The sequence below is a fragment of the Taurulus bubalis genome, assembly GCF_910589615.1.
Source record: "Taurulus bubalis genome assembly, chromosome: 4".
Taxonomy (NCBI): Eukaryota; Metazoa; Chordata; class Actinopteri; order Perciformes; family Cottidae; genus Taurulus; species Taurulus bubalis.
The window spans coordinates 28,991,206-29,011,338 of NC_136592.1; the positions used below are offsets into that span (position 1 = coordinate 28,991,206).

The 20,133-nt window shown below is 44.2% G+C and overlaps 1 protein-coding gene across 1 annotated transcript in view; it reads left to right on the plus strand.

Annotated features, from left to right (window-relative positions):
• The window catches only part of LOC306735355 (formin-1), a gene marked incomplete at its 5' end in the record, with an annotated part of 46,184 nt that overhangs the window by 20,106 nt on the left and 5,945 nt on the right, over positions 1-20,133 (plus strand). Inside the window, 10 exons of the mRNA XM_079216815.1 lie at positions 453-594; positions 4,845-4,932; positions 8,335-8,396; positions 8,690-8,778; positions 9,671-9,800; positions 9,885-10,031; positions 10,170-10,229; positions 10,333-10,453; positions 15,940-16,032; positions 20,039-20,090. Of these exons, the coding sequence (XP_079072941.1) occupies positions 453-594; positions 4,845-4,932; positions 8,335-8,396; positions 8,690-8,778; positions 9,671-9,800; positions 9,885-10,031; positions 10,170-10,229; positions 10,333-10,453; positions 15,940-16,032; positions 20,039-20,090 (984 nt within the window). The remainder of the gene's footprint in view (positions 1-452; positions 595-4,844; positions 4,933-8,334; positions 8,397-8,689; positions 8,779-9,670; positions 9,801-9,884; positions 10,032-10,169; positions 10,230-10,332; positions 10,454-15,939; positions 16,033-20,038; positions 20,091-20,133) is intronic.

Consider the following 20,133-nt stretch of genomic DNA (forward strand, 5'->3'; position numbering starts at 1 on the left):
GTGCTTAAATCCTGAACATCCTCTTGACTTTAAACACTTCTTGTTCTCATTCTGCCGCTCTTTGTTTATTCCATGTTACTTGGCAACTTCTGAAACACAACATCGCCTCCCATGTTCTCGTCCATTTGCTGGAAATGATCCTTTATTCCAAAAACAAGCCTGTCTTAAACTTTTGTTATTTTTATCACCTCCCTCATAAACAGTGCTTTTTTTTTTAAAGTTGAGATGGTCAGTAATTGCTGCCAAGTGTTTTGTCAGACAGCGAAATGGAAAATGAAAAGCAGTGAATAGACATCAAATAAGCTTCCACAAATCAAGCACACCATTTGTTTAGCTCAACTGCCCTGTGAGCCGCTGTCATTGTGAGCCTGAGTTCCAATGTAGATGCTTAGAGTTAAGTTAAAACAGCATTTCAATAAATCAAAAAACTCAAACTTCACTTCGTTTTCCAGCAACAACACCCTCTGGGGTTCTCTGGCGGAACCAAACATTGTCAACGCCAATGAGTTTGAGGATCTTTTCTCCAAGGCCACGCTGCAGACGAAGAAGAAGCCTCTGTCCGACACCTTTGAGAAGAAAGCCAAAACTAAGCAGGTGAGTCACACACTCCTCCTCAGTTGATGTGACAGCTAGTTTTTCCTTGACGTTGATTGTGTGGAAAGCACATAATGGATATATTGTGCCTCCCGAGGGGTGTGTTAGGGTGCTGTCTTATCAAGCTTTGTTCAAGAAAATACTTTTTGTATGCGGTCATGTTCGATATTCAATTTAAAGAGCGAAATAAAAGGGGATCTAGTGCAAGCCTTAAAGTTTAGTTTTTATAGATGAAACGAGTCGAGAAAAGTCAGCAAAGGTCTGCTTTTGTGCCAGATTGATCTACCGACCCCCCCCCCCCCCCCCCCAACCCACCAAAGACAAACTTGTTGATGTCAAAAGCTGCAACTCTGCATCTCTGCTGCAGCCAGCGCCGTGTCAGCAGCCTGGCTGACTCGTGGGCCTCACTGTGGCGTCCAAGGAGTTAAAAATCGGCCAATGCCCCAGACTGCCCCCCCTAAATCCATACGCATCGCCTATTCTGATCAATTTCTTAAGGCTCCACTCTGCTCCAGAGGGCCTGTGTGTGTGTGTGTGTGTGTGTGTGTGTGTGTGTGTCTCTTTGTGTGTTTCTCTCCTCTCAGTCTGGTCACTCTAAAGCGGCAAACTGTCCAACATTTGATCCAACTCAGATCCAGACGCTTATCTTGCCAACTGTCTCCTGTCTGGAGAAGCCTGGAAGCGGTTTGACCCCCACTAATAAAAACACTGTTGAGACCAATTCATATCAATCCAAAAACCCCATGTCCAACATAACATTTGGTGTTTTTAATTTTTTTTTTATTTGATAGAATGACCCATATAATCTAGATATTATCCACTGGCTGTGGCTGGTATCTATGTTTAGACATTTTGTCCGACACACTGTGATGAGACATAACTCTTATATTTAATATAAAGATCTGTGTTTAGAGCCAGCGAGAGCATTCAGAGTCCAACTCCACGATTTAAAGAGGGGAAGTGATTATGTGAAAGGCATGGTTGTTTTCAGCCCGCTTACGAGTCCAACTCGCTGGAAAGGTCATTGCAATAAAAAAAAGAAGTTGTTTACTTCATCATTTTTTTTTTATCCTTGAAAGTTTATACACTGAGTTATAGGGAGAGAAATCATTTGAGGGAAAAATCCTCTGAATCAACAGCTGATGATGGGTTCCAAGAAGTTCAGCTGGTTAACGAGTGGGAAAGAGAGAGAAGGGGATGAGAGCAGTGATGGAGACTAGGTGCTACGGAGTTTAAGATGGATCATAAAGGTGGACTGAAGGGGGGCTAAAATGTGAATACGACAAATTTGATGACTTTTCTTATTCTTCTCTCTATTACAGATATTGTCCAAGCATTGTATTCCTATTGCATGCCCATCACAAGTCCCCAGAGCACTTTGTGACATCTTTAAATGTAAAGCTTTGTCAGACCAACGACCCAAAAAACAAATTTATTCAATTCACCATCGTAGAATACGAAGCAAAATAAAAAATATTCGCTTTTCCCCCCCCCCATTTTCCTTAAATAAATAACTTTGAAAAGATTAATCAATTATCAAAATAGTTTCAAATTTATTTTCTGACCGACGACTTCATTAACAGTCAGTCATTGGTTTTAATCAAGTCTCTTGATTAATCGGATTCACTTTTTTTTTCTTATTCTTAGTGCGAGAGTTTGGGGCGACTAATACCAGCACAGAATTCAGTGATAATGTTGCCACTGAATCTATGTATGTATCTGTGAGAGAGAAAATGTGTTTCAATTAGCTTGTTTGTTTGCTTCTATATGTGTTCCGTGCGTCCGCGTGCTTTAACGCTTGTGTGTGCGTGTGTGTGTGTGGGATGACGGCACGTCCTCGCGAGTCATTATGCACTTGCCCAGAAAGTGTTGCCAGATCATGCTAACACCACAGCCCGGGGCCGTGTGCGGCGAGAGGAGATGAGTGGGAGGGAATGGAATGTGTGTGTACATTATGCATATGAGCCACTTCCCCGCTTTCCAACAACTCCACACGCCAGAAGTTGAAACTCAGGGAATGCAGCCGATGCCTACATGAGTAAGTTAATCTTTATCATGTGTGCCATAGAAAAAAAAATCAAAGCTCTTGTTTACTCTCAAGCCCTTCCCTCTGCTGATTAGCATATCAAAGCGGAGGAGATGACATGGAAGAGAGCTCTCCCACCCGAGCAGACCTGACCGGACCAGGCTGGACCAGGTGTATAATTGCAGGCATGTGGCTCCGCTCCACTGGCGAGAGGAGGCAATGAAGACAGGGCACCTATAGGAGAGGTGGGGGGTGAGCATGCCGGTGCATTCTTGATTGAGGGATTAGAAGGGAGGGAGAGGTGGATGACGATGAGGAAATCAATCGAGCTCAATGTGCTGTTGAGTTCGTACGTGAGCAAATATGCACATCCGTAAACGCAAAAACAGCCATTTCCTCGACCCACATCAATCAAACCCGTATCAAGTTTATACATAGCGCATCTCCTTAGACAAACAGCAGCTTTAACCGGTTTATGGAGATGACTTATGAGCAATCATAGTGCGTTTATTAAAGACATATTTGAAGCTCTGGCTATGACGTGGGAGAGTGGGTGTAAGATTAACACCGCTGGGTGAGACTGGGGTTGCTGAGTGTATCGTAGGTGGTTATTGATGGGAAGTCTTGATCCAGTTGTTATTTTAACATCTGCCCGGGTGATTCCAGACAGATAATCAGACAGACAGTCACCGCGGAGCAGGCTGGCTGCTCAGCCGTGGTTGTGTAAACTATCCAGCATCACACTGCCCACCTCGCCTAACATCAGCCACCTGCTTCAGCTCAAGCTGCTGACACTCCCAGTGTCTCCCTCCATCTTTTGGTTTATTTTCTTAGGCCGCTCGCTTTTTCTCTCCCTCTCCCTTCTCCTCTTTCCTTTGACCCGTCTGTGTTATTCAAGCGTCCGCAGCGGTTTCAAACGAGAGCCTCCGAGTTCCCTTTTTGTCCACAGGAGGGAGCCGGTAACTATTGGAGTCTACCTGTCTCAGCATCAGCATCCCACAGCTCCCTCTGCTTACTGGAGCTGTTTGTGTGTCTGATACCAAGCATCCAGCATCAGTTGTCTTTTCTCATTAACGTAACTGTTTCGGCTAATTGGCGAGTTCTGCAGCCACAGTAAGCGGGAAGGGTTCCTGGCCTGCTTTTAGTGTGGCCCGTCCAAAGTGGTTAATTAGAGGTGTTGGGAAAGCCCCCAGAGTGGGAGATCCCCAGTGATCCAGGTAATAGAGCTGGAAGCAGCATGGCACCCACTAACGCCCTGTAATGCAATACCCACTTCTAAGGCTTCTGCTCTCCAGCTCCCACTGGACAGCCCAGTAGCCGACAACGCCATAATACCTAATGAAGAAGCCTGACACATTAACTTTTAGAGCAGGGCTTTACCTTGCCAAAACTCGCTCTGGCTTTACGGCTAATTCAGTCATAAGTAATTGTGACCATGTGTAGGCACAAATAAAAATCCTGTGAATTTATAGTTTGTTATAAAAGCTTGCTCTTCTAGACTGTCCTTTTATGGTGCCACTTCTGCCTTTGTACTTTCACTGCGACTTGATATTTTTTGATTATATCTCACACATGTTCTTCGGTAAACTGGAGGAGCTGCTTTTTCTGTTTGACTTCGCTCCCCTCATTGATGTAACTTGACAAAGTGTGTCCCGGCTCCGTATGCGTGCTCCGCATTTTCCCAGTCTTTTGCATCACGATGATGGGTTATGACAATGTGTGTTGATTAGTCTGGTCGTTTGGGTCAACCCAGATGATCCCCTGGGCTGCTTAGACTAACCGGTGCTCCAGGCTCTCTGTCTCGCTCATCATCTATCATCTGCCTCCACAGACGGGGGAAGTGAGTAAGTGATTTTCACCCGGCCTCTCATCGCAGAAATTCAATTTTTGTTCACCATCTGTTCCTCAGTTTGTTTTATGCCTGTGTTTTTTTTTTTTTAGATAATAACATTGGTGTGAAGACATCTGAGCTATGGCTTGGAGTAAAGATAATGTCTAAAGATGTTAGATTTGAAAGTAATTGACAGTAAAATTGCTTGAACTGTGAAACCAACATCATACAATGTGGTGTTAATGTACATAAATGATGTTGTTCTCCTCTAAATAAAGAGTCGCAATCAACCTAAGCCGTATTAACTGAAATGCAGACTGGGTTTTACACTGAATCCCACTCGTACTCTTGGAATTTAAATAATATGAATCCATTTGATTTCTGTGTTTCCAGTTTATCAAGCTGCTGGATGCGAAGCGTTCACAAGCAGTCGGCATCCTCCTATCGAGCCTGCATTTGGAGATGAAGGACATTCAGCAAGGTGAAAAAAACTTCTGTTCAACATGTCGAGTTGCTTGTGCACACCATGATATCATTTTAATCTCTGAAGAACAGCTCTTTTTTTAGATTCAACGGCAATAAACTGAATTTAAAGTTCCGTTTTAACTATAAATTGAGGATGACTCCTGATGAAATGCAGATGGGAGTTATTATTAGAGATGAGATAGCAAGTCCTGCAGCAGAGAATAATTCGCAACCTCTTGACGGCTACTAATTTGTAACTAGAGACACTTTATTTGGATTCATCTGTTTCAATTACTATGGTGGGAAAGAAATATGCCATGATTTGTCAAAATGTGAGACGGCAACACTGGGATAAAAGCGGCCTTTACATTTTTCTGTCAGGCTGCTTGAAATCCCTCCTGCGCTGCTTAAAATCAAATAGGCATTTCCTTTATTTGAGGAGCTGCGTGGATTGATTGCATGCTTGGTTGTTCTGCGGAAAAAGTGTGTGTGTGTGTGTGTGTGTGTGTGTGTGTGTGTGTGTGTGTGTGTGTGTGTGTGTGTGTGTGTGTGTGTGTGTGTGTGTGTGTGTGTGTGTGTGTGTGTGTGTGTGTAAACACATAATATGTGTGTTGGGGACAGCGTAGATGGGCCAGGAATTGGTCCTGTCCCGGGACTGTGGCGGAGAGAGCCTGCCGCCTGCTAGTCTGAGCATGCGGCCAGCAGATCTGTTTATTGTAGCCAGTGACGGTTTCCACAAGCCTAATGGGACTGACACCCCACTAATGATCTAAGCATGTACAAAACCACCTTCCACAGTTAGCAGACACTGCGCTACCACATAAAAACACCTCAAACACAAGCCAAACAGCACACAGCACCAGGACGCCCATTTAGTTGTTGGATTTTTTCCCCCCTTTTCCTCTATGCTCCAGTGTCGGCTTGTAGAGGTGGTTTGGTAAAACACCCAGCGTGAGGCTGCTTCCTTGTGCCTTTTTAATGGGGGTTGTATGTGAAATGGACAATTTGAATCTGACAAAGAAGGACAGAGCCTTAATAAGCACTTCTAAGGGCTCAAGTCCCTGGCCTCGCCTGCTTGCCTCCCCTTTGTTGCCAAATTAAAAGGACATGGGACATGTAATGTAATTAGAGCTACTAAGGAGGGAGGGGAGGAGAGAAAGTAGCACTCTGGTGGAGGGAGAGAGGGGTTCAACTGCACCCGCCTGGCTGGGGGACCTCAAGGGCCACCATGGTTCAAGAGCAAGGGGAGCCCCCCCCACACACACACACACACCACCTCACCACACACACACACACACATACACATGTTCACACACCACACATGCCCTTCCACACCAAAGCCGATGAGTGAAAAGTGGAAGGAGAGGGTGTGAGGCGGTTGGCAGGCAGGCTTTGATCTGTCGGTGTGGAGAGATATCCGGCTCCCCTCGGATCAGAGTGCTCCTGTGCACACTGGAGCAGACCCCCCCCCCACCCCCCCTTTGGTGTGTGATTGACGGCTGCATGGCTGAGGGACTGAATAATCCACTCTAATAAGATGTAGGAAATGGACCTCCAGCGTTCTCTCTGATCCAGACATCGGGACCGCATTGACAACTTCTTTGCAACAGGAACAGCTGGGAACCAGAATGCACCCAACATTACCTTGTTAGCTGGAAGCAGTGTGTGTTTGAGGAGACAAGGGCTGTGCAGTTAATAAAGTACGATGCATGGCACTGATGCCAAAACATGATTTACTTCCTGAAACTTATTTTTGTTTTTCTAAAACGCAAATGCCTTGTCCTTAAAGTATTAATACAGGACTTTTGTCAGTGGCCTACAGATTTAACGAAATCATGATTTTTAATCCTAATTTAAATTAAGAAGACAAGATAAAAACAAGGCTATACTTAAAAATGAAAAAAAATATGCATTTCCTCTATCAAATTAAATATTTTGCAGAAAATTACATTGGCTCAGTCACCTGTGGTCACAGTAACTGTGAGCCAGAAAGTCAACCCAGTTTTTCATCAGCGTTCACATGTTTAGAAGCCAATGTAATGTTCGTTAATATGAACTAACTTTAGCTTTATTTTGCCGTGTAACTGACTGATTGTGCCACTGTTACAATGCATTGACCATTTACTGTCATTGAATAAGTGAAGTGTAATGTGTGGCCGCGGTAACTGTTATTCAGCAAAAGTGAGTTTACGTTGTTCTAATGTTTATATTGAGAAGCTAATGTAATGCTAGCTAAGTTAGCAAGCTTGAGCTAGGTTTTCGCTACGACATTCCTGAAGTCAGTTTGTGACTTTTCTCTACTTGGAACAATTAACAGTGGCTTTTATTCAAAAGTTACACTTTGGTTTCCCTTAAAGTATTTCCTGCAAGTCTTTAGTCCTGGACACATTTGGAGGACAATAGGATCTCTAATGAGAAAGTTCGGCGGCTTGATGCCGAAGCTTTATAGCACTGAACACATTTACTGTGTAGCTGCGTCGGTTCTTGGTCGTGGGGACGGTGAGGCGTTGTCACATGGAGTGACTGATTGGAGAGCAGTAGGTGGCGTGCAGCCCTCCTCAGCTGACACCGACCAGACAACTGCCAGCTGATCCAGCAGCACTGGAGCCATCCCTCCTACTGTGTCCTCTCCCCTCCTCCCTCACTGAGCCATAAACCTGTGACACCTCTCAGACACAGAACAGGAGTCACTCTCTCTTTCTTTTTTCTTTTTTTGCTGCCCTGTGTTCAGACTTTCCTGTGCACTTTCGTTATTACTGTTTGAGTCGAGCTCGACAACGGAGCAGGTCAAGAAACCTCTTTCTTCTTCAGATCATTTCTCAGTGCTATCGTGTCTACATTTTGAAATGGACCCTTCTCGTATCCCTCTTCCTTTTTGCCTCCTCCTGCGTCCTCTGTTTCTCACCTTCTCCTGCCTCGCTCTAAAAAGCATTAAAAAGAGAGCATTAAAAAGCAGTCCGCTGCGGTGGTTCTCACTGTGGGTCCAGAGGTTAAACTGTTTCAGCCTTTCTGTTTTGAGCCAGTGTCGGCTCAGCATGCCTGGCCACACTGCCGGCTTCACAACCTCGAGTGAATATTTAAAATTAGATGTATAAATCAACTCCATGGTAATTGAATGAGGTGTTGTGGTTGTTGGTGCAGATGTGAGAGCGAATAGACAGAACTGCCATGCTGGTTGAAGTCAGATATTGCTGTCTTTTCTCTGTTCATTCTCATAAAATCTATAGCATGTCTTATATGATGTTTTATTAACCGGAATGTAACCAAATTACCTGTCTATCATTCATTTTTCTTCCCTAGTTGGAAAAACAAGTTTGTTCTTCTCGCACTGGCAGCACTTAAAAGGCAGCATGCTTTGGCCAAGATCTTATCCATTTATTAGACTGACTGCTTATAATAAATATCGTTACTGTTCCAGCTGTTCTTACTGTGGACAACTCTGTGGTGGACTTGGAGACCATTGAGGCTTTATATGAAAATGTAAGTATGAAGGAGCGCTCTGCCTAAGGTAATAAACAAAAGGCTGTAAAGTCAATGACAGCTTTAAAGAAAATAGAGAAAACTAAATGATTTTTATTTATTTTTTATTGCTACAAATTGGTTTCACTATGGTATGCATCTTATTATCAGTCCAAATGTTCAGTTTTATTGTGTAACATCTTGCACTGCAACAATTGCAATACCTATTCAGGTTTCTACTGGATGTCATTCTCTTTGTGAACGTATTTAACTTTGTTGATATCCATATTGATTTTGTTGTTGTTCTTCTTCAGAGGGCCACCAGTGACGAAATGGCCAAGATAACCAAACATTATGAGAACTCCAAAGAGGATGAAGTCAAACTGCTGGACAAGCCTGAGCAGTAAGATCACTTTGTTTTAATACTTTCCAAAGACAATTATTCATTCCTAAGTAATTATAAACTTGCCAGAATTAATCAGCGAAATGAATGCGAGTTCAGGCATTGAGTTTAAAAGGCTATCAATATTTATTTGCCTTTATATTTCACCCAGTAATTTAGCTAGATTGAATTCCTTTACATGGGATTTCGTAGGGCACATAAATCATCAATAAAGACGAATCAACTTTAAATAATTCCAGCATTAATATAATAAACAAATTTAAGATTACTTGTGTGCTGCAGATTCACAGTTTTAATAATTTGTCTTTTCCCTCTTTATTAAGTCTTTGTTTTTTTATAAAGCCTCTCCAGCCTTGTGTGTGTGTGTGTGTGTGTGAAAACATGTGCATTAATGAGCATTGCTCCAGTAGTTAAGTAGTCCGGGCCCGTTAACGAAGCCTGGACCCAGCGGTGCCGCTCAGCCTGGCCTTCCTATTTCCATGTTTGACCAGAGCTGTCACTACGGCTGCCCGAGTCGTCCCTACTCAGTGTCTACCTCCATCAGCGGGGCCTGATCACTCAGGATGTTACCGCTCCCCTCCCCTCTGACACGGCCCTGTTTACATAAGTCGTCTCCCATCAGGCCGCAGCTTCCTTTGATCAGTCTCTGTGCGCCGCTCGTTGCTCTCCCTCCGCCCGACCCCGCGGACCTTTCAAACCCAGCCGAGCAGCACCGGCTCATGACTATCAGCTGCCTGTGAACAGCAACATTGACTCAGACGGCCTGCATGGGGAAGCACAGCCTGCCAAGGACCCGAAATAGTTCTTCCTGTTAGACATTTTGTTTAATTCTGTCATAACACATCACACCCCATTCTCTTCCACCACCTCCTCCTGCCCTTTTGTTTTCCAGGTTTCTCTATGAGCTCTCCCAGATTCCCGACTTCGCGGGCCGAGCCCACTGCATCATCTTCCAGTCGGTATTCCTCGATACCATCTCCTCCATTCGTCGTAAGGTGGAGATCATCTCGACTGTCAGCAAAGTAAGAACATCACGTTAATAAACAGTGTTTTAGAAAAATGTCATTACGCTGTGTGAAGGTTTACTAACTGTGTGTGTGTGTCAGGAGCTGTTAGAGTGTAATAGCTTGCGGGATGTAATGGGTCTTGTTCTGGCCTTTGGGAACTACATGAACGGTGGGAACAGGACACGCGGTCAGGCTGATGGCTTCGGACTGGAGATCCTCCCCAAACTAAAGGACGTCAAGAGCAGGGTGAAACATTGTTTACATTTTTACACTGAAAATCTGCCATAATGCCCTGAAATCTTAGCTAAATAGGCCCATATAATCCAATCGCAAAGATGTATCAATATGTAGATAATATAAGTATGATTTTCATTTCATCCTCAGGACAATCGAATGAACCTGGTGGATTATGTGGTTTTATATTACCTGCGCAATTTTGACGAGGTAAGGCACCGTCAATCAAATTCACACAATTTTACACCGTGACACTCTTAAAACATCCGTCACTCATCACTCATGTACTTTTACATGTGATCCACTGTTCCAGCATGCCGGCACAGAAAAGAGTGTGTTCCCTATGCCGGAGCCTCAGGATTTCTTCCAGGCCGGTCAGGTTAAGTTTGAAGACCTCACTAAGGACATCAGGAAGCTGAAGAAGGATCTGACTGGTAGGACATGTCCTGTTGTTGTATGAAGTACATTCATACCACATTGCATTTGTTTCTTTGTAAATCAGTCAGGCAGGTTGTATGTAAATCCCACGTACTCTACCCGCCCTGTGCCGAGCGGTTTCATGGTGTATTCAGGACCTTGGATGGCCTGAGGCGGCTTTCCCCCGTTACCAGACGTTATATCTCTTAACAGCCGTGTCCTCATAACGCCGCACCCTCTCCCGTTTCAGGACCAGTGACGGAGCACTTAGCCAAAGAATCATCTACATTTATTTTTTGCTGTCTTTTTTTAAAAATTTAAAAGCAGGAGTAAAATCAAATAGCAAATACCAGCTCATTGGCAAAGCATAAGAGTCACAATTGCCGGATAAATAAGCGAACCCGATTTTGATATTCTGTGCTCAAAGTTTCGCGGGCGCCGAGCCACTCAGCAACCCAGCCAGTCAGTCTTGGCCAGGGCCATGCGGAGGTTAAAGGCGATGCCCCCCAGTGCCCCTGGTGTCTGTGGTTATTTAAATCAACCAATAATACGGCATATGAAAGCAATTAGATATGCTCCGCAGCTCTCCCCTACGTTTTTTAGATCGCTGTTAAAGCCCTCTCCTCTCTGACCTGGGGGAAAAATACAAAGAGTCTACTAAAGTACCCAGACCTACCTCAAGCTGTCACTCATTTATTAGGAAAAAATGGAAGACCTGAAGACAATAAATGCAACACAAGGGCCCTCGTATTTGATCTCTGCTGCAGCACAGTCTGGCACAGTAGTCCTCGGGGGTATTGGCATCACAGGGCGAGCATTGGATTCTGGATGTTTGGTGAGCTCCACCTCTGACTTTCACCATTTTTATCCTCTCCAGCCGCCAAGAATAAATATTTATGCCTGGCTATTATAAACCAGCCTAAAGAAAGCAAGTGGTCTTGATTATAATGCTAACACAGATCACTTCCATCCACACGGAGTTGTGTCTGACACCGAGAGGCCGATACTGAATCACACTTTGGTTAACTGGCTCTGTTTGACTGAGGCGAGCGGGGCTGCCTGCCCCTCAGCTGATCCTGAGGTGGCGACTGCAGTGGTCGATGGTGTCTCGCCCTCCAGGCTTGGGTCAAAGGTCAGGAGACTCTGTGCTAGCAGTCTCTACTAGCTTAGCCTCCTCCTCAGACAGCGGCAATGTGTGCTTGTCTCATACAAATCTCGGCATACTGCCCTTTTTTTAAAATTGGCACAGTAGTGTGTTTGCAGACGTTATGACGCTTTGCTGCATGCGTGTGCAGCGTTTAGTCATCGGTGATGCTCATGAGCGGGACCCGGCTGGTCTGCTTGTCTGCCCTCTCCTTCACTGGCTTGTGCAGAAACATGATCCTCTTTTGATGGGGCTTCCTGTTTGGGGAGAGGGTGATGACCTCTCTCTGTGCTCCTCTCAGGGGGAGGGATGAATGGGAGGCCAGAGGGACCCCAACCCTACTGTAGGACGCTCGGCTCCTATAAAGATCGATATCTTCTATTCAGTTTCTGACTCAATTCATGTAGAGTAGTGCAATTGGCTTTGGATAAAGCACCCAAGCTGAAGATTACGTTTATCTTTACTTAAAGATCCCTTTAACTGCCGCGTAATTGGACTGGATAGAGAGGAAGGGACGCTACCGAATGAAATAGGATCAAATAAAAAGAAACAGTCAGAGCTCATTTGCTGCTCAGGGGAGTTTAGTGTTTCACAGAAGGCCTGGCCCGGGTTAGGCATTCATCACTGTGGAAAATCAGACAGTGTCCTGATTTTAAATGGCCTTTAATGTCAAGTTCAGGCAGGGCCTTTTAGCCTGAGGTCTGTTTTACGACGTAGGCTCCTCTCGGAACGGCGTGCTGAGGTACAGTCACTGTTCATCTGAGCTAGTAACACAAAAGTAATGCTAAATGTTTGGTAATTTGTCAGTAATTGGTTGCAAACAGCCTGCACATTAAATAAGAATAACATCTAATGAAAGAGGCCCTTTTACCAAACAAGAATCTTCACAGATTGAGCTAGTGTGACGAGTATAGATAAACATTGCTCTCACTAATCATAGCATTCTCTCGTGATTTTAATGCTCCCAGCATCCACATTTTAACAAGAGTTAATGCTCCACCTCATATTCTAAGTCCTGCCTCATGTTCCTACTTGTCAGAACAGTATTCTCCAGCTAAAATGTAGGAGAAGGGTTTAGTGTGATGGATATGGGTTGATTTATGAGGAGTGGAGAGGGTGTCTTGCCTTTCCTATAGAGGCAGGCTCCTGGCTGGCCTCGCCGAGGAGGAATAGCCTGATCCAGTAGAGAGGGGGGTCTGCTGGGATTGGAGATAATTGGGGATCTGTGAGAGTGATTCCCTCTTCAGGTATAAATAACTAGAATATGCCAGGACTGGAGCACGGTACTGGCTTAACCTCTAATAAAAACATTCTCCAAAAATGATTTATTTTTTATTTTTTTACAACAGGGCTTAAGGTTTTCCCATCTGATTTTTTACATTCTTGGAAAATGTAGAACTGTAGTTCAGCTGTAGTTTTAACAAAAAGGGGCAAAAAGACTCACCTGTGTATTATCATGTGTTTCTCTGCCTAGTGGTTTGCTCCCTCAGTGTTTTACTTTAAATAATGATCCAGAGCGACACCGAAATATTCATCACCCAGCAGGTTCATCTTGTGGCGCTCCGCAGGTTCCCCATCCAAACATCATCTCTCATCCACAGTTGGGCGTTGTCTTAGTGTGCTGTGATTTCCTGGCCGCTCTTGCTTACTGCGGTAAAATCATAAGCACATCATGACATCAAAGTCACCCATCTTTTGCTAACCACACATGGTAAATCCTGGAGCAGAAGTCTGGCTGGTTTGTTTGTTTTTCTTCCCATTATCGCCACCATTTACCCAACAGCTGTTGTCGTGTTACTTCAAAATTCACAAAACTGGAGCTGGTCGACTTTCTCCCGTTGGCATATGATGGATTGTCCTCTGGAGAGATAGATGCATGTTTGTAAATGTGGCTCGAGTGCCTCAGGATACCGGCTCTGACTCCATCTGGATATTTCCACAAGGTGATATGTTGTACCTGCGGCTCTGGTTGGACAAGTTACTTCTGGACCATGTAAATATTCACCGACCTCTGTTCAGAGATGTCTCGACGGAGAATACATTAGCACCCCCGTTTTGAAAGCCGCGGAGCTCACTGCCTGTGACCTCATCTGTTTTTCCCCTTGTATTAACAGTGGAAGGGCTTTTCAGAACCCTGCTGTGGCCGCCATCATGATCCGGTCTGTCTGTATGTCTGCGGAGGGGAAACTGGTCCTCTGTGGCTACCGAGCAGACGGTGAGCCTGATGGGACGATCCATGGGTGCCGTTTAGTTGTCACGTATTGAAAAATCAGCTTTGTTTTTCCTCACTCTTCACACATAGAGAAGGGAAGCGATTGTAACCGTTAACAGTTGTAATGATACACTTTGTGCTATTGGATACTACCAGATACGGATTTTCGTCATCAATTTGTAATTGGATGTTACATTACTAAGACACTATGATTTACTGATGACACATTGTGGAAAGTATTTATAGATTTTGGGATCTACATCTGAATTGTCATTAGATTTTTCACATCTTCTATGTTTACATAATTCAGGTTTAATTCGTGGTTTATTTATTTATATCATGAGAATTTAAACAAGACCTTTTTTTTTTCGCAGATTATTAGAAGCTCTAATACCAAGTCAGCATGCCAATACTTATATTGTGACTATCCACATTACTATAGAGATATATCTATAGCTCTATGTATGCACTGTATATCTAAAATAGTTTCATTAATTCAAGATAGCTGTTATTATATGCACAATTAGTTGAAAACAAACATTTAATACAAACATTTTGTAAAATACTTTTTAACCTTTTTAAAAAAAGCAACAAAAAAAATCATGTATATTATGCACACACATGGTGTGTGTTAATACATACTTTGTAAGACGTGAAATAAAGTGTGAGGCATAGAAACATGTTCCCACAACTCTTGTTGTTGTCCCGTCATAGTTTGAGGGACGGTTCATGCAAAAGTGCAACATTATAATTCACTGCTCCATGAACACACACGTTGTCTTTATTTGTGACCGATAAGTAATTTTTCAGGCAAAAGCCCTTTAATGTTCTGAGATCTCCTGTCTGGCCTGATGCATCGCAGGAGAATCTTCTTTTTCAATGCACTCCTCTAAAATATGTATCATCGCTGCTAGACAATGTCTCAAACTGGAGTTTTAGTTTTTATTCTTTACAGCTGCTGTGTTTTTGTGAGCTTCCTTCATGCAGCCTTTGCTGTCTGGACCACATTTGGACGAGAGCCGCCTCTAAATTGTAGACTTGCGGTTTTGAACACTGTTTTAATGGGTCGTTCTCTTGAGTTGGGGGGGATTTCTGGTAAGGAAACGTGGTTTGTCCAAACAGGATATCTTGGTCATGTTTGTTTGGTTGCTGATTTCTGTTTTTTATTTTGATCACTGCCGGCTCTTACTATCCATGAAATGCCCTGGAATCCAGACTGAGAGGCTGTGCGTAGTTACTTCTCAATTTTAATGTGCAGACGTTGCGTTTCCTGTCTGATTTATTGAGAACGCTAATAAACAAAAGATGTAATCGACTGAGTTCACCACGCTGCAGGTGCAGCGGCTCCACATGCAAAAACATATGAGCGCCACACTCCGATCTGAAAGCAGCAACGCAGTGGAGTGAGACAGCGGCCAGACCTCTTGTTGTGTTGCGGAACTATTATGCTATGCAGTCATAAGCAAGTTACGGTATTTATTGCAGCCATTAATGACTTGCAGCTTGGATGTGCCAACGTTCTTTCACCGTGCGTGTGTGTGTGTGTGTGTGTGTGTGTGTGTGTGTGTGTGTGTATAGTAGCAACCCCGGCATACAGTCGAGAGGAAATGGAGAAGGTTCGGCTGGAACGCGCTCAATCACGCCGTTGTTCTCTGAGCTGGTGTGCGTTGGGTCATTTGGCACAAAGCCCGTCAACAAACAGCAAACACATCTGCTGCACTCGCATGGACAGACGGGTCTGAGCCGGGCGGAATACAAAGGGGAAATCTGTCTTTTACGACATCTTTTCAGAACACAATATAAAGTTATATCAGAAACGGCAGCTACATGTAAAACAACGGACAAACATTCCTGATGTATACACCATGGGATGCTCTCCACCAGTGGTATCCATTGAATTAAATGCTCTCACTGTTTACTCTGAAGTGAAATGATGTTTTCTTTTCAACTCCTCTCGTCTTTCTCATCCTGTTTTAATTAACCTAATTTCCTAGTTTTAATGGATTAGTTTTCTTAGTATTGAACTGGTTTACATCCCTGAATGACTCTCCTCTTACAGTTAGTTTTTTTTCCTCGATTCCCTTTACTTTAAGTCATTGTATCGCTCATCATTTCCCTGCTTTGTCTTTCTCTGTTCTCTCTACAAGTTTGTGAGAAGACGGTGCAGAAGGTGTGTGCTCACCCGTCAGAGGAATACCTGCAGCCCTTCAAGGAGAAGATGGAAGGATTTATCTCGACTGGTGAGTCAAGATGTTTTATGTGGGGCAAAACTATAAACATGGTGGAAACATTGTTCCACATATGGTTTTGCAAGTTATAAATATATAGCATATATTTTGCTCCTGACCCTGGAAAAAGAATATTCTTAGTCTCTTCAAAGATGAATGAAACTTTCATTTGGACATTGGCTTTACATGAAAAAGAGCTTACAGGGCTAGAAAAGACCTGTTTTCTCCCAGACTCACAGCATGGGACCTTTTAAAAAAGGGGAAGGTATAATTATGTTTTTTTGCCATGTCAGACAGTCAGCTGGGTGGTGCAGAATCTGCGTCTTATTGCAAGTGTGTTTCTGTGTGTGTGTGTGTGTGTGTGTGTGTGTGTGTGTGTGTGTGTTCGCGTTAGGAGAGGGCATCTCCGTGCGCTGTAAGAAAGCATGAGGAGGACATGAGTCTCCAGGCCTGTAGAAGGGATCACATTGCCTCTAACATGGTTCTCATGTACTTTCGGCTGCCATAAAGCTGGCAGGACACCTCTGGCTGCGGCCTTGTAAAGACTGGCCGGCCTCAGTGGATCAGGTCTGCGGACCACCGGGACAGGAGCAGAGCCTCCCCCGACACATCATCATCTCTCCGTCTGTCCCCTTTCTGACCTAGACACTGGTCTTCCCAGCCTCTGCTATAGGTGTAGTAGCTGCCACTTAACTGGTAGCATACTGTTAAAATACCTTCTGTGCCTTCTATCAAATCTACAAACTGCACATTGGGGTGATTGATTTTTTTTATGCAAAGAAAAAGAAAGAAAGCTTTCCTGAATCCTCCGAAATCAGCAGATAAGTGGAGATCAGAGTCGACACAAGAGGCCAGAAGGAAACTGGGGAGTTGGTTTGCATAAATGTACAGCAGGAAACTCTGTCCCTGCTACTCTACAAGATCCACAGACCTCAGAGGGAATATTTTTTTATTGGAACTTTTTTTCTACCCAAGGAATAGTCAAGATCTATGGACTGTTCATTGTCTGCTTACTTACTATTCATTTGCAGGAGGTTTATTTATGTTATGGCTGGAATTGAACTGGAGATATGTATTATGTTTTATGATAAGCAACTTAAACCATTCGGCAGCTAGGATGCCTTAAAAATTGTGAATGTAATAATCAAAACAACATTCTGTTCACCTCCGATTGTATTGGCATGAAGGAATAAATCTGAGTGGCAGATATCTCAAAACTTGGAGGCCCAAAACGCTCTGCATGACCACGTATAATTCGAGGCAAGTGACAGATGTTTCTTTCTGTAATTTGAGTAGAACTACCCCTTTAATGTGTGCTATGTGTTAATCGGCATCGAGCCAAAACGTAAGTCTTAGCGACAGAGGAAAGTGTCACACAAGCACCAGACTGCATTAAGGGACTAATTGCCTGCATTACTTGCAGCAGGGCCGAGTGGTGAAACAACAGACTCACTCTGTCATAAAAGAGTCAAATGAGGTATCTCGCGGGGAGATTGCAGCCAGATGTTTGCGGTGCAGAGTGAAAATTGGTGGGGAGTCCGTGTTTGCAGCACAACTCCTGAAAAGACGCTTATTGCATACCGAGCCCACGCTGGGATTACGCACTATTCTAGTTATAGAAATGTGCCATGACATTGTTCTAGTTATCTTATCCACCTTTACTACCTCTGAACGACCACAGCCTCCCTTGAGCTTTGGCCAGTATCGCAGCATATTTGAACGCTTTCAGAACCGCTGCGGTTTGCCACCGGCGGCTACGGAGCGGCATTGATTTGCAAAAGGCACATCTTGAACATAAACTTTCCAGTGGGATACTTGTAAACCTTTCTTTCATAAACAGAATTCCTCCAGCCGTTGCCCATGCTTTGGGAGGAGCGGTGCGTAATCATTGTTCGTGATGACTCCATGGCTTCAAAAGGCAAAACAAAGCAACAGCTCCTCACATCAAAGAGCGAGCCGAGGCTCTTAAACTCTGACTCATCAGTGAACGAGTGAATTTTTCACCCAGGTTAACGCTCAGGAGGCTGACCACAGATGCATGTGTTTGACACATGATTTTAGATATTGGCATTAACCGTTGGGTATAACCGCTTCCTTAAACAAGAGGATCAAAGTACACCAGTGAATCAACAGATAAAGACTCGTGTTTTCCGAGTAGCACTGACCCCTAACCCAGCCTGTGGAGAGGCTCTCAGCAGGGCCTGCAGATGAACCCGAACGCCCCGCGCTCTGCCTCTTAAACTCGCCTGTGTGATCGCTCCCAGATCTAACAGGGGATGCCTCCGAAATCCAGTGATCCGTTCTCTTGTAAGGCTGATCCTGTGCTCGTTCCGTCACTGTTTTTCTCTGGTTTGGATCAAGTCTTCTCTAACCCCTCAAATGTCATTTCTCTCTATCTTTAGAATTATTCTCTGAAGTAAAGTTAAAGAAACCAGCCCGTCGTGGGTTAAACGTCTAATCAACCACCTTTTTTGTTTTTCTTTTTTAATAGGAGCTCTTTGAAACCTCTGGGGATCTCATATTTTTTGTGTTGAATACAAGCCATGACTAATTGAAAACAAATTCCTGCTTTTAATCTCCGCTTGTGTAAATCTCATTTCGCTGGCTCTTTTGTGGAAATACATGTGTATCATCACTTCCTTGCGTTTTCTTTGTTGCCAGTGAGTCAGACCCCAATAACCCAAATACCTCTTGTTCACATGAACGTGAATTACGCAGGTGCTGTAGAATTTATTTTGGACAGATTTTTTAACAAATAGTGACTGTCCAAGGAAGCTGTTTTTGATGAAGTCTCTGAGATGCATCTGTGTTCAAATAGAGGCGGTGTGGGGAAACGGAGAGGGATGCTTTGTGGAAATCCTCAACATCCTCAGCATCCCTCTCAGACTGCTTCCCATCTCTTTATCTAGCTGCTAGGTATAGCTGCGGTTTGGAAAAGTGTGTCAGAGTTTTAAAGCCCTAATTTATTGTCCCTCTCAGCATGCACATCTCATAACTTTCTAGTTAGCGACTACTGGTTTCATGTTTGCACAGGGAGCAGAGGAAGAGAAACTTCACACATCCTCTCTCTCTCGCTCTCTCTCTCTGTCTCTCTCTCGCTCTCAGCCTCTCGGCTCCAGTGCCACCTCTACACAGTCGCACCAGAGGGGTACCTCAGGCGCCAGCCTGACCCCCACTGAGACTAACGCCATTGGTCACGCCCCCCCCCCCCCCCCCCCTCTTCTATCCCAGACATAGCCACAACCTTCATTCATTAGGTTTACCTCAGCCCCGTTGCCCACATACATGTTTAAAAAAAAAAAAGAGTAAAAGTAAAAGGGGTGGTTGGTCGGAGGCTTAAGCTCACCTTCTCCCAAAAGACCCCCAAACCTGCCTTTGAACAATTTTTTGGAGACTTCCCCCTCTTAAATCTTCAAGTAGGAAAGGTCCCCCATCATTGTAAAAAGGATGAATCTGGAAAATGCAATAAATCTGAGATCACAGGCACTCTCTGGCCCTAGATAAATTCTTGCACCTCGGCCTGGCCCGCCGTACACATCTGCCTTGCATTTAGACACTTTTACATGGCAGGAGTCCACAGGAGCCTCCAGTTCCCAAGCCTCCCTGCTCAACCCTGCGCCCCTGCATCGGTTCAGCTTAGAACACGCACATGTATGTTCGACACACACACACACGCAACCCCGCAAACGGGCCGCCGCTCCCCGCCCCGAGGATCATGAAGCATGTAAAACTTTACAGTGTGCTTAACTGTCACTTGGATAACATGCTCACTGTGTCACTGACATCTCAACCCAGAGCCCTTCTTCTTCTTCTTCTTCTTCTTCTTCTTCTTCTTCTTCAATTGACAACCTTAAGGAAGGCTAATGAACACAGCGCCCCCCTCTGGACCCGCCAGTGTTCCTGTGATCATTTCTCAGTGTCTCTCTGTGGAAACATTTGGTTATCTATGTTACCAAGAGCCTCATAATCTGCCCCACCATGTATTTTAATCCAATATTGTCTTTCTTTTTTTTCCCAGCTCAAAAGGAGCATTCAGCTGAAGAGGATCGACTCAATGAAGCCCAGAGAAGGTACGAACCAACTTTAACAATCCCAAGCTAAGATGCATTTAAA